Source organism: Dermacentor variabilis, chromosome 4, assembly GCF_050947875.1.
Source record: "Dermacentor variabilis isolate Ectoservices chromosome 4, ASM5094787v1, whole genome shotgun sequence".
NCBI classification, from domain to species: Eukaryota; Metazoa; Arthropoda; class Arachnida; order Ixodida; family Ixodidae; genus Dermacentor; species Dermacentor variabilis.
In genome coordinates, this window is record NC_134571.1 from 46,959,366 (window position 1) to 46,974,768 (window position 15,403).

Consider the following 15,403-nt stretch of genomic DNA (forward strand, 5'->3'; position numbering starts at 1 on the left):
CCGGCATTTGTCACCATGGTTGGTGGACTTGCCGTAGCTTGCGCTGTGTTTAGCGCGTGAAATTTAGCATTTGATGAGTACGGCGAAACAAACCGCGTGAACGGAGCTACTGAGGCTTTATCGCTTTATCTTGTAGCAGAGGCGGCGGCGGGGAGTGTTTCTACCTGCCTCTGTTGCCTATGTGGCCTAGGCACTTGCTTTTGCAGCTTGTAAATACGACGTATGTCGTTAACGGAGCTCGTTAAAAGTAAATGTGAGAATTCATCCGCTCTCCAACTACTCAGCTAGACGCCAGTACAGCCCGGTACTACGGCGACTAGACCACCGCAATGCTTGAACTTTAGTTTCAGCTCTTAATCAGCCATGCGGGGGGACCTGTCGTAAAGAGCCGATGTGCCCTTTGGAAAGCACCCGCATCAGGAACGAGCTGGGACTATCATGAGCATTTGATCCGTAAGTTTTGAATGTGGTTTCGGCATGCGTGCAGCTTGTTAAATTTACAAGTGTATTGTTGGCAGGCGCTGCTTTTAGTCAAAATGACGTTAGTTCGACTTGTCCAATTTCGAAACTTCAGGTTGTTTTTTGACTTCGGATGAATCGGATCTATGTCTTTTTCTTTTGTACACCCGCTAGCCTCTATATAGTTTATTCATTTCACAAAATGCACGTTGCTAAATATGCGGTTAAACGAATGGACGGTACCAAATTCAGATTGACAACTCGGCGAGTTGGTACACTTGCACCATGAAGAAAGCAGTGTGAAAGGTGGTACAAAAAGCGGAGACAACGCCTGTACTGTTCTTGTTTCCTGGACTTTGCACCACCTTTTTGCGCTGCTTTCTTCATAGTCCGAGATATTAACTCTGCTTGGACGTTTCATATCCCGACGTACGTCAACGTGCTGCATACTGATGCTTCGTTAAAACTGGGTAGCCACTACTGTTGACCAGCGTTATAAAGAGATACGTCATATGCGGGCAAGGTTTTCATTAAGGTGTGTAGTTTAATTACTGGGCAACTCAAAATCATACTGTAACTGCTCGAAGGAAGCAGCATAGTAGGGAACTGGGCTGTGGTTCTGCAAAGTCGCATAAGGATGCCGTTTTTCTTTTTTTGTTTTGTCTAGATTTTAAGGTTACGCGATTTTGCCAAGATATTGTTCGTTGCCGCTTTGTGCCTTTGTCTATAATAAAATAAATACTTTGAAGAGCGGGGTTAGCATAAAGGGCTTCGTATTCGAACCCACAAAATCACTCTCTGCGCGGTCAGCAGTTCTGACTTCGGTTTCGAGCTTTTGACTTAACATAGTTATCTTGAAATGTTTAGGTTGTAGGTGATGTTTCCAAATCGTAGGAAATTTTCCACCAGAAGTGGCAACAGTGGTTATTCTTGAGTAGCGAAGTAGATCCAATTAAATCCGGTATGCCTAAACATCCATGGAGCCGCTGTTTCGTATAGTTTCGAAATCCAGAGCACCTTGTGCGGCCAGCTCTATTCGTGCTTGCAGCCGCTGGCTCGAAAGACTATTGCAAATACGGGCGTTCCCTCGGAATCACATAGGCGACCTTGCAAAGAGCCTTCTGATTATCGCATTACAGGCAAAACTAAAAGAAACTTAAGCAGCACTGGTTGAAAGATCCTTCGTTCAAGAGCAGGCTTACACCAGTAAAAGGCGACGACTGCCGGAGCTTCACACGTTTTTGTGTCATCGGTGTGTATTTGGCGAGTAAGAACATGCCCGCGTATCGCAAACTAAATATTGAGTATTTGTCTTACTTTCATAGCTAAGTATGACCCATACATTTATATGTGCAACGGAAAGTTATCACTGTTCATTTATGGATTGCGTTACTGGAGTAAGGTAACAAAATATTTGAAATCGTGAAAGGCTGAAAACGAGAGCTCTACGTCTGATGTTTAGAATAAACATTTCGTCAAGGTATTTTACACAATATTTGAATGTTTCTGCACACCGCCGGCCCACACAGCGGTATATGCCGAATTCAGTGCGCACTGCTTGAGGTCTGCTAGTCGGGTACACCTTACTTTTATTTTAGCTCAGCTTTGAACGAACTTATAACTTAGGTACTCTGAAAATGACCTTTAGATGTATAGACATGTATAAAATTGATCAACTTCGCTGCTTAAAAAAAAAAAAAAAAACTATTGTGGATAACTTTGCTGATGTGGAAAATAAAAAAAAAAACAATGTTTGGCCTCAGTACGCAGAAGTGGTAGCAATCTGGCCACGCTGCAGACAACTTAATTGAATCACACCATGACACAGGGTGCGCGCGAGTGGCTGTTCTGCACGCCTGCTCGTATATATACGGTGCTTTGCGAGTGCAACTTGCTGCCGTTTCGCATTTTTCGCGGGTCGCTTTTATCAGATCACATTCGCGATACTAATTGGACGCATTCACTGATATGCGATAAGCCTTATTTCGGCCTGGTGCCTGCAGCGTGCCGGAACCTGCGCATTGTCCGCCGTGTTTGTGAACTTACGGCAATATCTGCCGCACGCGAATCGCATCTCGAGCATGGCTCTGCGCAAGTGAACGCGAAGCTCTTGAGCCGACGGAGCGAGCGCACTCTGTTTCGCATACATGTTTCACATATTCTTTGCCGAAGGTCCGTTTCGAGTGCCGTTTTATCAGTAGATATTGTATGTGGCAGATTACAGGCTTCGAAGCCGACTGCAAAGTTGCCATGTCTCCCCTTTGCCTTTTGTTGGCCACGGCCGAACTTGGCGACGCCTGGAAACATGTGATCCATATTTGCGCCTTGCCCAGTGCCTGGCTGCTGATAGGATATGTAGTGCGGCCAGCGTATTAGGGGCTGTGCTTTGAACGTGTAATTGGGGGGAAAAAAAGAAAAAAGCAATGGCAGTTCAGACTGAAGGGATAAGCACCGACAGAGATATAGCAAGGTTTAACGTTGCGTTTGAACTCCCCGCTCTAACTAAACGCGCGTGCGCCCATATACGTGTGTGCAACATACGCGGGTGCGCCAGTATTTCTGGCACCTTTAGAAACTTTAACACTGCGCAAGGACTGCGATGTCATCGCACAGGCGCCACGACGCTGCCCGTAAATAGCGATGCCATAGTCTGAGAAGATTTAAGATAAAATCACATGCGTTATGAAAGAATTTTTTAAGATCTTTGTGCGCTGCACTTCTAAAGAAATCAGAGAAATAAATCAGTCAAGTATATCAGACTTTGTTTGAGCAAATTTCGCGGTTGAACACTAAGCACCTACCTTGCATACACGGCATATGTAAACATATATCGCAGACATATACATAAATATATACACAGGCTTTCGTGGCGGGGAGTCACTTGGGGGGGGGGGGGGGGCGGTGACCATTGCAAAAGGTGTCCGTGTACACTCGGAAATTTCACGGCAGGAAAAGAGGGAACTGTTTGAGGCATTTTGCGCAAAAAAAAATGAAGAAGGTTTCATTAGCACCGCTTCACTTAATTTATGAAAAAAAGAAGTGATGTATTTACACAATAAGGTTCGAAGTCCGCGGATATCAAGAGCGTAGAATGTGTTTAGCGTGGTTAGAAGTGGGCTTTCAATCTTGCGCAGATCAGAACATTCACTAGTGAAGTGAGACATGATGATGTGTTGTTGTGCTTATGAAGTGCGCTGTGGCAATGTTGTTTCTAATGTTCCTGCGGAGCAACTGCTGATCGGGTAATCTTTCCGCAGTAAAGCTCAGTGGAAGTTCAGCGATTGTCCTCTGTGCATTCTTTAAAACGCGCCATTGTGACCATGTTCCATCAAACGGAACATCACGGCGACGCTGCCGGCGAAAATCCGCGTGGAGTCCCCATATAAATGCTATCGGAATGAAACAAGTGGAAGCAGCACACGCGGTGCTTTGCCATGGTTCGGAAGCGCTCTCCGGTTATGAGAAGGCCATGTTCGTCTTTTCGGATTTTCGGTAGCAGTTCATGGGCTTTTGCGAATGACCGTAGATTGTTTCGAGTTTAATATCGGGGTATAATTTCGTTCGTGTGCCTAGTGACAATGGTTTTTTAAGCCAGCGCGATCGTCGCTGTGGGCACGCTCGACTCTCAAGCGTCCCCTGACGTTAACGTTGTTCCCCCGAATGGCTCTTGCATCTCCTGTAATCCGGCTTGCCCGGGTAGCTGGGCGCCGGCGGCGGTCGGTGCAGTTGCAGATTAATTAGTACGAGAGAGGGCGGGAGTGTTGCGCTGCTAACGCCACCTAACGGCGGGTTTACCTGTTTCTATTTGGTCGGTCAGCTCCGCGGACGTTTCGGTTGCTCGCTGGCCGCTCGTGGGACCGTCCTGCGAAAGGCTAGGAGCACGACACCGGAATGGACGAACACGATCGTTCGAACGAGCCATCGTTCGCGTGACCGTACACGCGAACGATTATAAGCTTTGGTGTCCGGCATGGGAGCCGAACATATTCGCTCGCTATCCGGTCGCGGTGAGTACGACTTCCTCGATTTGTCGCACGCCCATCGGCATGTTCTATCGGTAATAATTCGGCTGGTTAGACCTATGTGTAAAAGGCGTAATAAATACCCTTGTGATTGCCTGCATTTCTGTGTTGTCGTTCCTCTGTCGCAAGGGCATGTACGTTTGAGACCCCACAGCGTATACAGCGCGATCGCGTATAGTGTAAGTAGACGATCACAGCTAAATGTAGACTTGACTGGATCAACAGTGGCCGAACAAAGGAAGACGAAGCCAACGTTTCGACGAGTCCTCTTGTAGAGACGTTCGCACTTGGCTGTCTGTATAGTTATACTCGTGGATTCGCTTGCTCGGCCTCATGACTAACTTCATGGGGCCGATGGAATTCATCGGGCCGATCGGAGCGGCGTAATCAAAGCGCCGCGAAAAATGCGCTTGAGAGCTCCCTGAAATATCTACTCCGTGCAGTGCCTTTTAAAGTTATACTATAGTTCGTACGCAACCTGTTCACACATGCTAAGAATCGGCCGGTCACAAGTCCAGGATCCTTAATTCACAGTCACGCAGACAACGAAAATTGCCGGGGGTATCGATGCCTCGCGCTGCCATTTGATAACCTCCTTGTTAGCTCAGATAATAGGACGTGAGTGGCCCGGAAAGGCAGAGGTCTCGGGTTCCATCTCTGAATCACAGCAAAGATGTTTTTTTTTTATTTTTTCATCTACGAAGTTAGCTTTTCGAAGAAATGCACGGGAATAAGTGCGCGTGCACGTACGTAGCGCACCAGTATGCGGTAATGTGGACGGCAAACTTTTCCTTGCGCGAAGCTGCCTCCACCTTGCGGATTTCCACAGAACTTATACCGTACGTCGCTGTTACCGAGAGCAGCTAGGTGTTTGCAGAACCAGAAAATTGCGCCAACGGGAAGTGATAGTGTTGTTAAAATATAGGCTTTTCAAGGCCCGACTAGGTTTAATTCAATTGTATCTCAAGATTCTCAAACATTTTCACCCTTTGGGTCTTATATTTTCGCCCAGCAATAATCTTCAAATCCCCCCTTCCCTGCCTTTGTGCGTGTGCGTGCAGCGCAAGCAACTCCCGACTCGTTCAACTTGCTACTGTTCATTTGCTTCTTTAGTATAAATGACATGAGGCTATGTTTGCTGGTTATGGAATTACAATATTTTATTGGCCTTATTCTGGGCGCACAGAGCTGATATGAAACTTTGCCTCCGACATGTGTGCCGACTTGCTAGTATAAATATTGCAACAATATTGGGGAAAGTGCTATGAAATACTACTCGCTTGTTAAGAAATCTCGTGATGAGTGATATCGCAGATTCGCTGCTACAGCCTAACTTTTTTTAAAGCCGGCTAGCTCCTTGTCCGTGATCGTCTGTTGACCGTGCTTTCCGGCGCACTGTGCGCGATCGAACATTGTTCGACGAAAATACGCTGTGAATAGGCATGACCCCCCTTGAGGGTGTTTTGCGTATTTATTAACGTACGCCATACGAACGAAGCGCATTGTACGTTGGGGCACGCATGCGAAAGGTGTGATTTGCAGCGTTAACAGGTTTCGCAACGCCAGTCTCTCGAGTGCGCTGTGAAACATTTACACCTTTTTTTTTTTTTAAGTCACGTGCACTCTTACAGCAATCGCTACACTATATAAGCATGGAAAGTTGTCACTTCAAGAATTCACGATGAAGTGTAGACAAATATGAGCACAAATAAAAGTATGGTTGGAACATTTTCGCGCTCGCGCACAATATTTGTGTAGAAGCCTCTATGAAAACTTGTGATTGCATAATCACAGGCACGTACGGCACCAATCCTCAAATACATTCCTAAAGCGCCGCCGAATCAATGTTGAGACTTCACAGCTATTCGGTGGTCGACATTTTGCTCCCTTTTTCACTCCTTTTGGATGACGGTACTTATCAGCATCTCCTGGGGTGTGAAGGCCAGTTTTCTCATCGATTCGGTGCCCGCGCGATTAACGAGATGCGTTCAGTTGTCACCGTCTATTCAACGGTCACGCGCATGGCTGTTGCTTCGTTAGTTCAACCTTCTTTGTTTAGACTGATCCGGGGACCAGGAAGGGAATTCGGTTCGTAGTCAGCTGGTCTGTATGCACGAGAAACGAGTTGCAGTCGGAGAAAACGCCAGTTCAGTTTCACTTTTCCTTTGGTTCATTGTTTCCTCGAGCGGCGGCTCGCCACGACGCTGGCAGATCGTCGGAACCATATACCCGCGATATGGGTTAAATAAAGTGCAAATTAAAATAATGCGAAACAGCGTCCATCATGAAACCCTGCAATAACCCTTAAACCCGTAAACAATATCTGTCACCCGTTAACTCGTGTGGTTTTTCCTTAATTGTACAGCACTTTTCTGCAAAATGGGCAACTGGAAACAAGAGTCGCAAGGAGTTGCAAAATTAGGCCAAGTCAACAGCCAAACAGGAAGGAAAAGCAAAAATTAACAAATTTAACCATTGTTTACGAAAACATTTATTGATCAACATCTTATTTAAAAAGGAAGTAGAGAAAACGCTGCCGGAAGCGGAGAATTCTGTGTGTTTTGAATGACACTTCTACAGTTATCACTCGAGCCGCCTAACGTAGCCACTTCTCTGCTATGCTTATGTAGGTATTTTTCTAACCTTCCGCGGTGGGCGCAGTACGTCTAGAACCGCAGCGTCCTGCGCTCTACGCGGTTGTACGGGACTGGCGGCCACGCATCATTACGCAACTTCCCAAATAACAATACGAGTCGGTTTTGGCACTCTTCTTGGTAGAGCAGTAAACGAAGGATCCAAAATAACTGTGATAGTTCGGCAAATAAATATTTCTCTATTATTCTTCCAGAGCTAATTAAAAAAAAAAAAAGAACGCCACTATAGTCGGCTACAACTTTAGTCTGCAGTGATGCCCTACCCGCGCTCTCATAACCGCCAGCCACTGTTCCTCCGCGAAGCTGCAAATAATTCGCACTACAAACTTTTCCTATTACCCAAATAAGGCGTTAACCACAAAAATAAAATTACTAGCGCGTAATTTTATACGTTTTCCCTCGCCTATTATAGTGGAATGGCGAAGGCCCAACTTTTTATTGAAGTGAAGTAAGATGCTTGCTTCGCTGCAACTATTGTAAAGTTTCACTTCAGTTGGCAGTGAAATTTCATGAGTAAAAGGGCTCAGCAGTGAAACGAACTGTACCGCAGACATTTGAAGATTTAATTAATTGTGGAGTTTTATGTGCCAAAACCACGATTTGATAATGAGGCACGCCGTAGTGGGAGACTCCGGAAAAATTGGACCACCTGGGGTTCTTTAACGTGCACCTAAATCTAAGTAGACGGGTGTTTTCGCATTTCGTCCCCATCGAAACGCTGTGGCCGGGATTCGATCCCGCGACCTCGTGCTTAGCAGCCCAACACCATAGCCACTAAGCAACCAAGCCGGGTAGACTTTTGAAGAGTGAAATGCTTAGTCTCCATACGCTTTGTCCATGTCTGTGACACACCTCATTGCTTCCGTCGATGAGAAGACTCTTCATGAACAGTAGACGCTCCGGAGGTATCGAGTACGGCGCCATTTTGGAAAAGCCGCATGACGACGATTTTGTTTGCTTCTGTGATTGGCTGGCGGAGTAACACAACCCCGCGCGGTCCGTGTGCCTTAGTTACCAACTGCTGTTTTTTTTTTTTAATTTGTATGCTACTAAGGAGAGGCTTTCGTCCTGCAGTGAACATAAAGTAGGCTGATCATGATGATAGAAATCCTTATTTTGCACTTTCGTTTCTTTACTTCTTGGCAGTGTTCTTCCTGTGCTTTCTTCCTGCGAGAGTCCATTCGATGTGATTCCTTGTTTGCCAAGTAAAGATGGTGTTAGGCTGCTGAGCACGAGGTCGCGGGATCGAATCCCGGCCACGGCAGCCGCATCTCGATGGGGGCGAAATGCGAAAACACCCGTGTACTTAGATTTAGGTGCACGTTAAAGAACCCCAGGTGGTCTAAATTCCCGGAGTCTTCCACTACGGCGTGCCTCATAATCAGAAAGTGGTTTTGGCACGTAAAACCCCACAATTTAATTTAATTTTTTTTGCCAAGTAAAGAAGAGGTGTATCTCATAGGCGTACTACCTGTGAGATAAACCTTATTTCATTTCTCTTTTGCGGGTTTACACGTTTTTAGGGTGAATGGCGGGCGTTATTCACATTTGGTACTAGTAATGGTAACCTCCCCCCCCCCCTCATTTGCATAGGAAAGTTACCTTGGGTTGCCCCACCCCCCCTGAAAAAAATCCTGGGTACATGTCTGCATAATCCTCTCTGCGCAACCATTCCACTATGATTAGTTATATGAGCACTGCCGCGTACACGTATACACCACGTGACAAGAAGCAACGAGAAAGCTACACAGGAGGTACGACGCACAAACCATGTATACTGCCGTACCTTGCGGAGAACTTGTAGTCGCGGTGGGCAGCTGTGTATTTCGAATAAATACAGGTCATCTACTTACGTATGTTAAAACTGGTACGTTCGCTTACATGTGCAGGTAATATTCACAGACCCGCCGTGGTTGATCAGTGGCCAAGGTGTTGGGCTGCTATGCACGAGGTCGCAGGATCGAATCACGGCCACGGCGGCCGCATTTCGATGGGGGCGAAATGCAAAAACACCCGCGTACTAGATTTAGATGCACGTTAAAGAACCCCAGATGGTCCAAATTTACAACGGCATGTCTCGTAATGAGATCGTGGTTTTGGCACGTAAAACCCGACAATTTTTAATATTCACTGATATTAGTCTCACTTCAGCGAAACAGAAACGGCCTTACACTTTAAAACCGCTCTGTGTTACAGACAAACACTGTCAGTGATCGGTGCAAGCTGTGCAGTTTGCTTGAAAAGGCGAAATGTTACAACGCAAGCGACTCGTGCATCGGTGTGCATGCGTCTAGACTTCCCGGCGTCGAGATCGCAATTAGAGCGCTACTGCTTCCTAGACGACATTTGCTGTAGCGTTTGAAGGAGAATCAATTTTAGACATGAAACGCTTTTAGCTGCTGTTGTCGGCGACCTTCATGTGACCTTGAGCCAAAAGCCAGGTCCGTTATCCAGACATTCAAACGAGAACATCCGGGCAAGTTGCGAGAAGAAAACGATCGAGATAATCCGTGCAACCAGTCATATCTTATTAAGGAAATGCGTTCTCAGCCCCCAGCCCTTCGTACAGGGGTGCATTACATGCGCTACTTACTGCCCATACAAGATACCAGAAATATTGCTTCCGAGTTCTTTCTAATGTTTGTTCACAATATCACTCAAGCTGTAACTTCTAGTACGCTGAAGTTTTGTCATTTCCAGTAGCGACGTTCAAAAGGCAGATACGGGGCACCATGCACTTCATTGTAAGCTTTTGGCGCTGAGACAGGGTTGCCTGTGCTGTTTTGAACGCCAGCGGTCCGTGAGTTCCGCGGCACTGGTTTTGCGTCGCCCCGACAGAAGAAAACCGGCTGAAGGCGGCACGACAGGCAGCGAAAGACGCCAGGGAGACAAAGCGCACTGCCCAGCTAGAACACAATCGCCTGAAGGAGGCGCCATGCAGCGTGGTGCCTACTTCAGGCGATTTTCTTCTTCTAGCTGGGCAGTGCGCTTTGTCTCCCTGGAGGGGAATTCTGTTAGTCCACCTACTGGACTGTCCGTTTCGGCCACTGCTGATTGGATGGAGTTGTGCGAGCGAGGAGGAGACGAGCGGCTCCAGCCAATCAGCGGCGGTTGAAATGGACATTTCACTAGGTGGACTCTTACAGAATAACCCCCGTGGTGTCTTTCGGTGCCTGTCGTGCCGCCTTCAGCCGGTTTTCTTCTCGCTGGGCAGCACCCATATGCACAAGTGGACAGTATGGCGTGTTGCTGTGTGGTGCGGTGTGGTGTGCCGTTGCGAACATGCACTACATCCATTTTGATGTTGTGGCTAGTATCATCTCCAAGCAATCTGCTTTGACGGTTGCCATGTCATGCTTATATCTACTCTCGATTACGGGAAAGCTAGCAATTTTTTTCGTGTAGGCCCCAGAAACTTCGTGGGAGCTATAAAATGGGCCTCCGCGCCCATCGATTATGGACTCTAGGCGTGGTCGGCAAGTAGTTCGGTGGCTTTTTGAGACTACACTAGTCGCTTGTGTGTTTTAAGGACGCGAAATATAAAGATCAAAGCATTTTTTTTGCATTTCGCCTTGTGCAGATAGTCAAGCCGTGGTCTCCCCGCCTGCGGAAAGGCGATGGAGCGGCCACCTTCGAAGCACAGGGGTCGCCCAGGACCTCGGAATCGTCGACACAGAGGGAACCAAGTCTTCAGACCTGAAGAAGTACCGCACTTCAGCTTTGCTCGGCACTCTGCAGAGAGTGAAGCGTTCGGAGAACCTCCGCCGTTGGATCCGCCTGGATTTTCTGATGACGGGGGTGCCTCGGCGTCTTCTCAAGCCATTCGCGCAAGATCCGGAACCAGGGCCAAGAGGGGTGCAACGCTAGGAATAGCAAGACCCTCCTCTTCAGGAGGTCCTGGCCGAGGATGGCGCCGGGGAGAGCGCACCACACAATATGTGACCTCGTGCAGCAGCGCTCGAAGTACAGGCCATGACACATTCGACGACGTTCCTTCCCAACCGTGTCCACCGGAAAGCGATAGGGCAGAAGGTGGTGGCCACCAAGACGAGAACGGTCCAGACGATGGCTCTCCGAAGAACGACTTCGATGACCGGTCGATGTCCCCGGTTGGAGCAGATCGTCCCTCGGCGAGCAAGGCGGTGCCGTTCCCGACGTTCGCTGATATAACGGCCGCCATCGTGTGCCGGCGCGAAGAAGTTGGACCTGCAAGTGAAAATTCAGTCTCGTTGTACATCCACGACTGCTACCTGCACGCGGTGTCCTCGGATATGCGGGCTACGCTCGGCAGCTTCCGGCTTGTTCCCAACAGGGGTCTAGGCCGCGTCGTAACGACCGTCAACTGTGACCTGCCCTCGCTTCGTGGCACTGCGGTCGCTTTCTGCGATCCGGAAAAGCAGTACATATGCTACGGAGAGATCTTTAAACTCGACGGGAGACGAGTTGCCTTGCTGTACGATGGTCTGGGTGTCACCGACGACAATGAAAGTCACGACTTTGTTCTGGTAAACCTGAAATTGGACCCGTTCTGCTTCATCAGCCATCTCAATTCGCTGCGCTCAAAATCGCTTGCCGACTTGGAGCGAGTGAAATCCATGCTTCTAGGTGAGGGCTGTCAGCCTCTTGAGTCTGGACATGAGGCCGCCCACGATCAGACTGCTATGCAAACTGTGCTTGACTCGTCATTGGACGGCAAGCTGGTAGGGACACTTTCTCTCGACGAGAATCAAGCGATCGCAGTAAGAGCTGCAGTTGCTTCTGATCGAGGGGTGCTAATTCACGCGCCGTCTGGCACCGGCGACAAAGAGCTGCTGAGCGCCGCTGTGCTATTGACCCTTACTGTGGATGGCTTAAAGAGGCGAGGGCCGGTGCTCGTCGTAGGTAATGGGCTAACCCCTATGTTCAGAAATGAACCAGATGGCTTATTTTGTTTGGACGTCGAAGTTGAGAAAGCAGCAGGTGCTATTGAAGAATCTGCCTCAGCTATCTTGTCGAAAGGAAAAATGAACGAGTGCCTCATAAGAATCAGCAAGGTGTTGAAAGACTTGAACAGTTTGAAAAGTGCTATCCTCCACCAGTCTCAATTTCGAGGGATCACCCGCGAGTTCTCAACTAAAAGGAATGACGAAAGAAACTGCGTAGAAAGGTGGCTGATGCAAGGAGTTAGTCGTAACGAGATGTTGACGGCTGTGTCGTCAGCCGATATGGATGCTTACCGCGAAGACTGTGAGTGCGCGCTAAAAGGAAGCGGAGTCTCCACCAATTCAAATCGTTCAGTTGGCTTTCGTTATGAAAGGAATCCGCAAACTTCCCAAGGCGCCGAAGGTGCCTCTGACGACGTGAAAACAGCTTACATCTGGAAAACTCTCAGGGCTACTCGAGCGGACCAATTTCAGGCGGAACAGACCAATATTATGCAGCTGGAGCGGTGCCACCGATGGCAGCTATACAAGCAGTGGATTCTGTGCCTTAGGCGAAATATCCTCAGTAAACTTGAAGGTGCCCAATGTGAAGCATTGCACTGCTACCTCCACTGCAATAAAATGCTATCCGAAAATGTCTCGCGTCCAGCTCCTGGGACGTCTGTGATTGTTGCCTCTGTGACTGCAACGATCGCGCATAGCGGTGTCATCGATGCTCTGCAACCTAAGGCCTTACTTGTGTTCCGAGCGCATCAAATCCCATCCTTGCTTGCTGGTAGTCTCTTCTGTAACGGCATTTCAAAGCTCGTCTTTATAGGTGACAGCATATGTTCAAAGGGAACAGCATCTTCGTCACTTTGGTCTTTCGCATTCAGCCGCCAAGGCTTTGAGCTACACGAACTAAGCGTTCAGTATTTCCTCTCGCAGCCGGTCTGCAACCTCCTAGCACCCTTCACAAAAAATGTGCTGCAGTCGGGCTGCAGTGTTGAGGCTGTCAGGGGCGTTGCAGAATCTGTGCAGTTTTTCGACATTCCCGACAAAGAAGAAGCAGTCTTGATGATATCCCGGTTGTGTCTTCATTTTCAGACACACGGCTACCATGCGAGAGACGTGGCTATTGTTACCCTATCGCCTTCTTCTGCTGCCGCTGCGCAGACGCTGGTCCAAAAGCTGCGGCAGGTAGGGTGTGCACACACAGTGTGGTCTGTCAAAACTTTAGGCTCAACTTTTTGCAAGATCCTGATCTTGCTTCTAGGCTCGGGCGCACGTGGCTCAGATCTTGCGGCTGCTCTGAGCAGGGCACGTTGCGCAGTGTACGGTTTCGGAAGGCTTGCAAGCGCTGACGAGAGCTGCCAGAATGTCTTCAACGCGGCCCATGAGAGCAGCGGGTCTGCCAGTCCAGCTCTTTCTTTGTCGTGCGTGCGCCACCCTCGAACCGTCGTCCGTATTGAATCGGGAGATGATTTTGGTACAAAAATGCAGCAAAGTGGGGGGTGCATGCAGTTATGCGGTGCAAAGAGGCGCTGCAGCCACGTGTGCTTACAGATTTGCCACAGTGGAGATCACCCCGACGTTTGTGACCAGCCCTGCTTGAAATATATTTGCAGTCGTAAACACCCCTGTCTTAACAGGTGCTCCGAGCGCTGCACTCAGCGGTGCATGGTCGACGTAACTGAGAAATTGCCTTACTGTGCCCACACTGCTACACTTCCTTGTTACAAGTGGGAATCGGGTCATGGACCAGTGCCTGGTACCGCGACAGCCAGCCGACACGGTGCGCACCAGTACAAGTGCAGAGTGCCAGTTACCGTAAACCTGAAGTGCGGACACACGACACAGATTGCGTGCTTTGAAAACCAGTCTACAGCAGCCACAAGTGCTTCAACACTTGGACCTCTAGAAAACTTGCCCTTGAGCCAGTACAAGTGTATGACGCTAGTAACTGTAAACTTGCAATGCGGACACACTGCACAGGTTCCGTGCTCTGAGAATCCATCTACGGCAGCCACAGGTGCCTCAGCACTTGGACATCCAAGCTACTTATCCCTGCGCCACTACAAGTGCATGGTGCCAGTTACCGTGAACCGCGAGTGCGGACATAAGTTGCAGATTACCTGCTTTGAGAACCAGGGTCTGTCCACAGCGGTCACAAATGCATCTGCAACTGAACGTCGGGAACAGCAAGTCAACTTGCCTCCGTGCCGAAGGTCCGTGCTAGTGACCTCTTCCTGCGGTCACACAAAGACCATCCAGTGTTGTGACAAAGCTGGATATCGGTGCGACGTCTCGGTAGCGGCCGTGCGTCCTTGCGGCCACTCTTGTTACGTCTCTTGCGGAGCGGACCGCAGGGTTTTTCCGCCATGCACTGTACAAGTGAAAGTTGTGTTAGACTGTGGTCATCCAGCTCAGGGCTCTTGCAACAGAACCTCCTCGCTGAAGTGCAGAATGTTCGTCAAGAGAACATTGGTTTGTGGCCACACACTCGACATGGTTTGCAGCGAACCTAGTCCTCAGTGCCGAGTTATTGTTTCTAGGACACTTTCATGCGGCCACATTGACGTCAGGCCCTGCTGCGACGAGGCATCTCCGTGCACCTGGCGGTGTGGTTACGTTTTGCGCTGTAAGCACCCGTGCAGGTTAACGTGCGGCAACCACCCTCACGAGGACAAGTGCCAGGATTGCAAGGACAAGTGCTCCGTTTCATAAGGACTGAATTTTGGGAGATCTGTAAAATGTCAAGTTTATGTTTATTTTACCAAAGGAAAAGAATGTTCTCACTTGTGGTGTACTACTGTAGGTTGCGATAACATTCAGTTATCGTCTGCGCGATAGCGCGAGCCCGAAGTGGTTTGAGCAACAAAGCATGTGACGAGGCCCAGAAGCAGCAGATGCAACCCTATGGATCACGGCAATTTATCTACTGTGTTATGCGCGGAGAACTCGCGCTCTTTGTCGTCGAACATAATGCGAACGCTGAACGGGCAGACTCAACGTGACACGAATAAAGTATTTAATGAACAGTTTAATGAGTGTCCTTCGTTGCACGAGCACTTTCACCCTCCTTTTCCTTGCACCGCACTTTACAGTCACTGACATTATACAAAGTATTCAAGAACGCCGTGGTGGTTCTGTGCGTGCGTACGGCGCCTTGCGGCAGAGCCCGAGGTCGCTCGTTCGATTCCTGTCCACGGCCACGGCGAAAAACAAAACAAAAACACGCTGTGCATTGAGCATTTGCTGCACAATCTAGTCGTAATTAACCTCGAGCCTTTCCACTACCGTGTCTGTCATGGCCAATGTGTTGCTATAAGACGTTATAAACACAAAAATATAGTACGTTCATTGC

General features: G+C 48.7%; 1 protein-coding gene across 1 annotated transcript; it reads left to right on the forward strand.

Moving 5' to 3' along the window:
• Positions 1-102: 102 nt before the first annotated feature.
• LOC142579061 (uncharacterized) lies at positions 103-15,116 on the forward strand. Its single transcript, XM_075688884.1, has 2 exons — positions 103-453; positions 10,716-15,116. Exon 2 carries the CDS (start codon positions 10,753-10,755, stop codon positions 14,761-14,763), a length of 4,011 nt encoding a protein of 1,336 aa, XP_075544999.1. The 5' UTR covers positions 103-453; positions 10,716-10,752; the 3' UTR covers positions 14,764-15,116.
• The last annotated feature ends 287 nt before the right edge of the window (positions 15,117-15,403 follow it).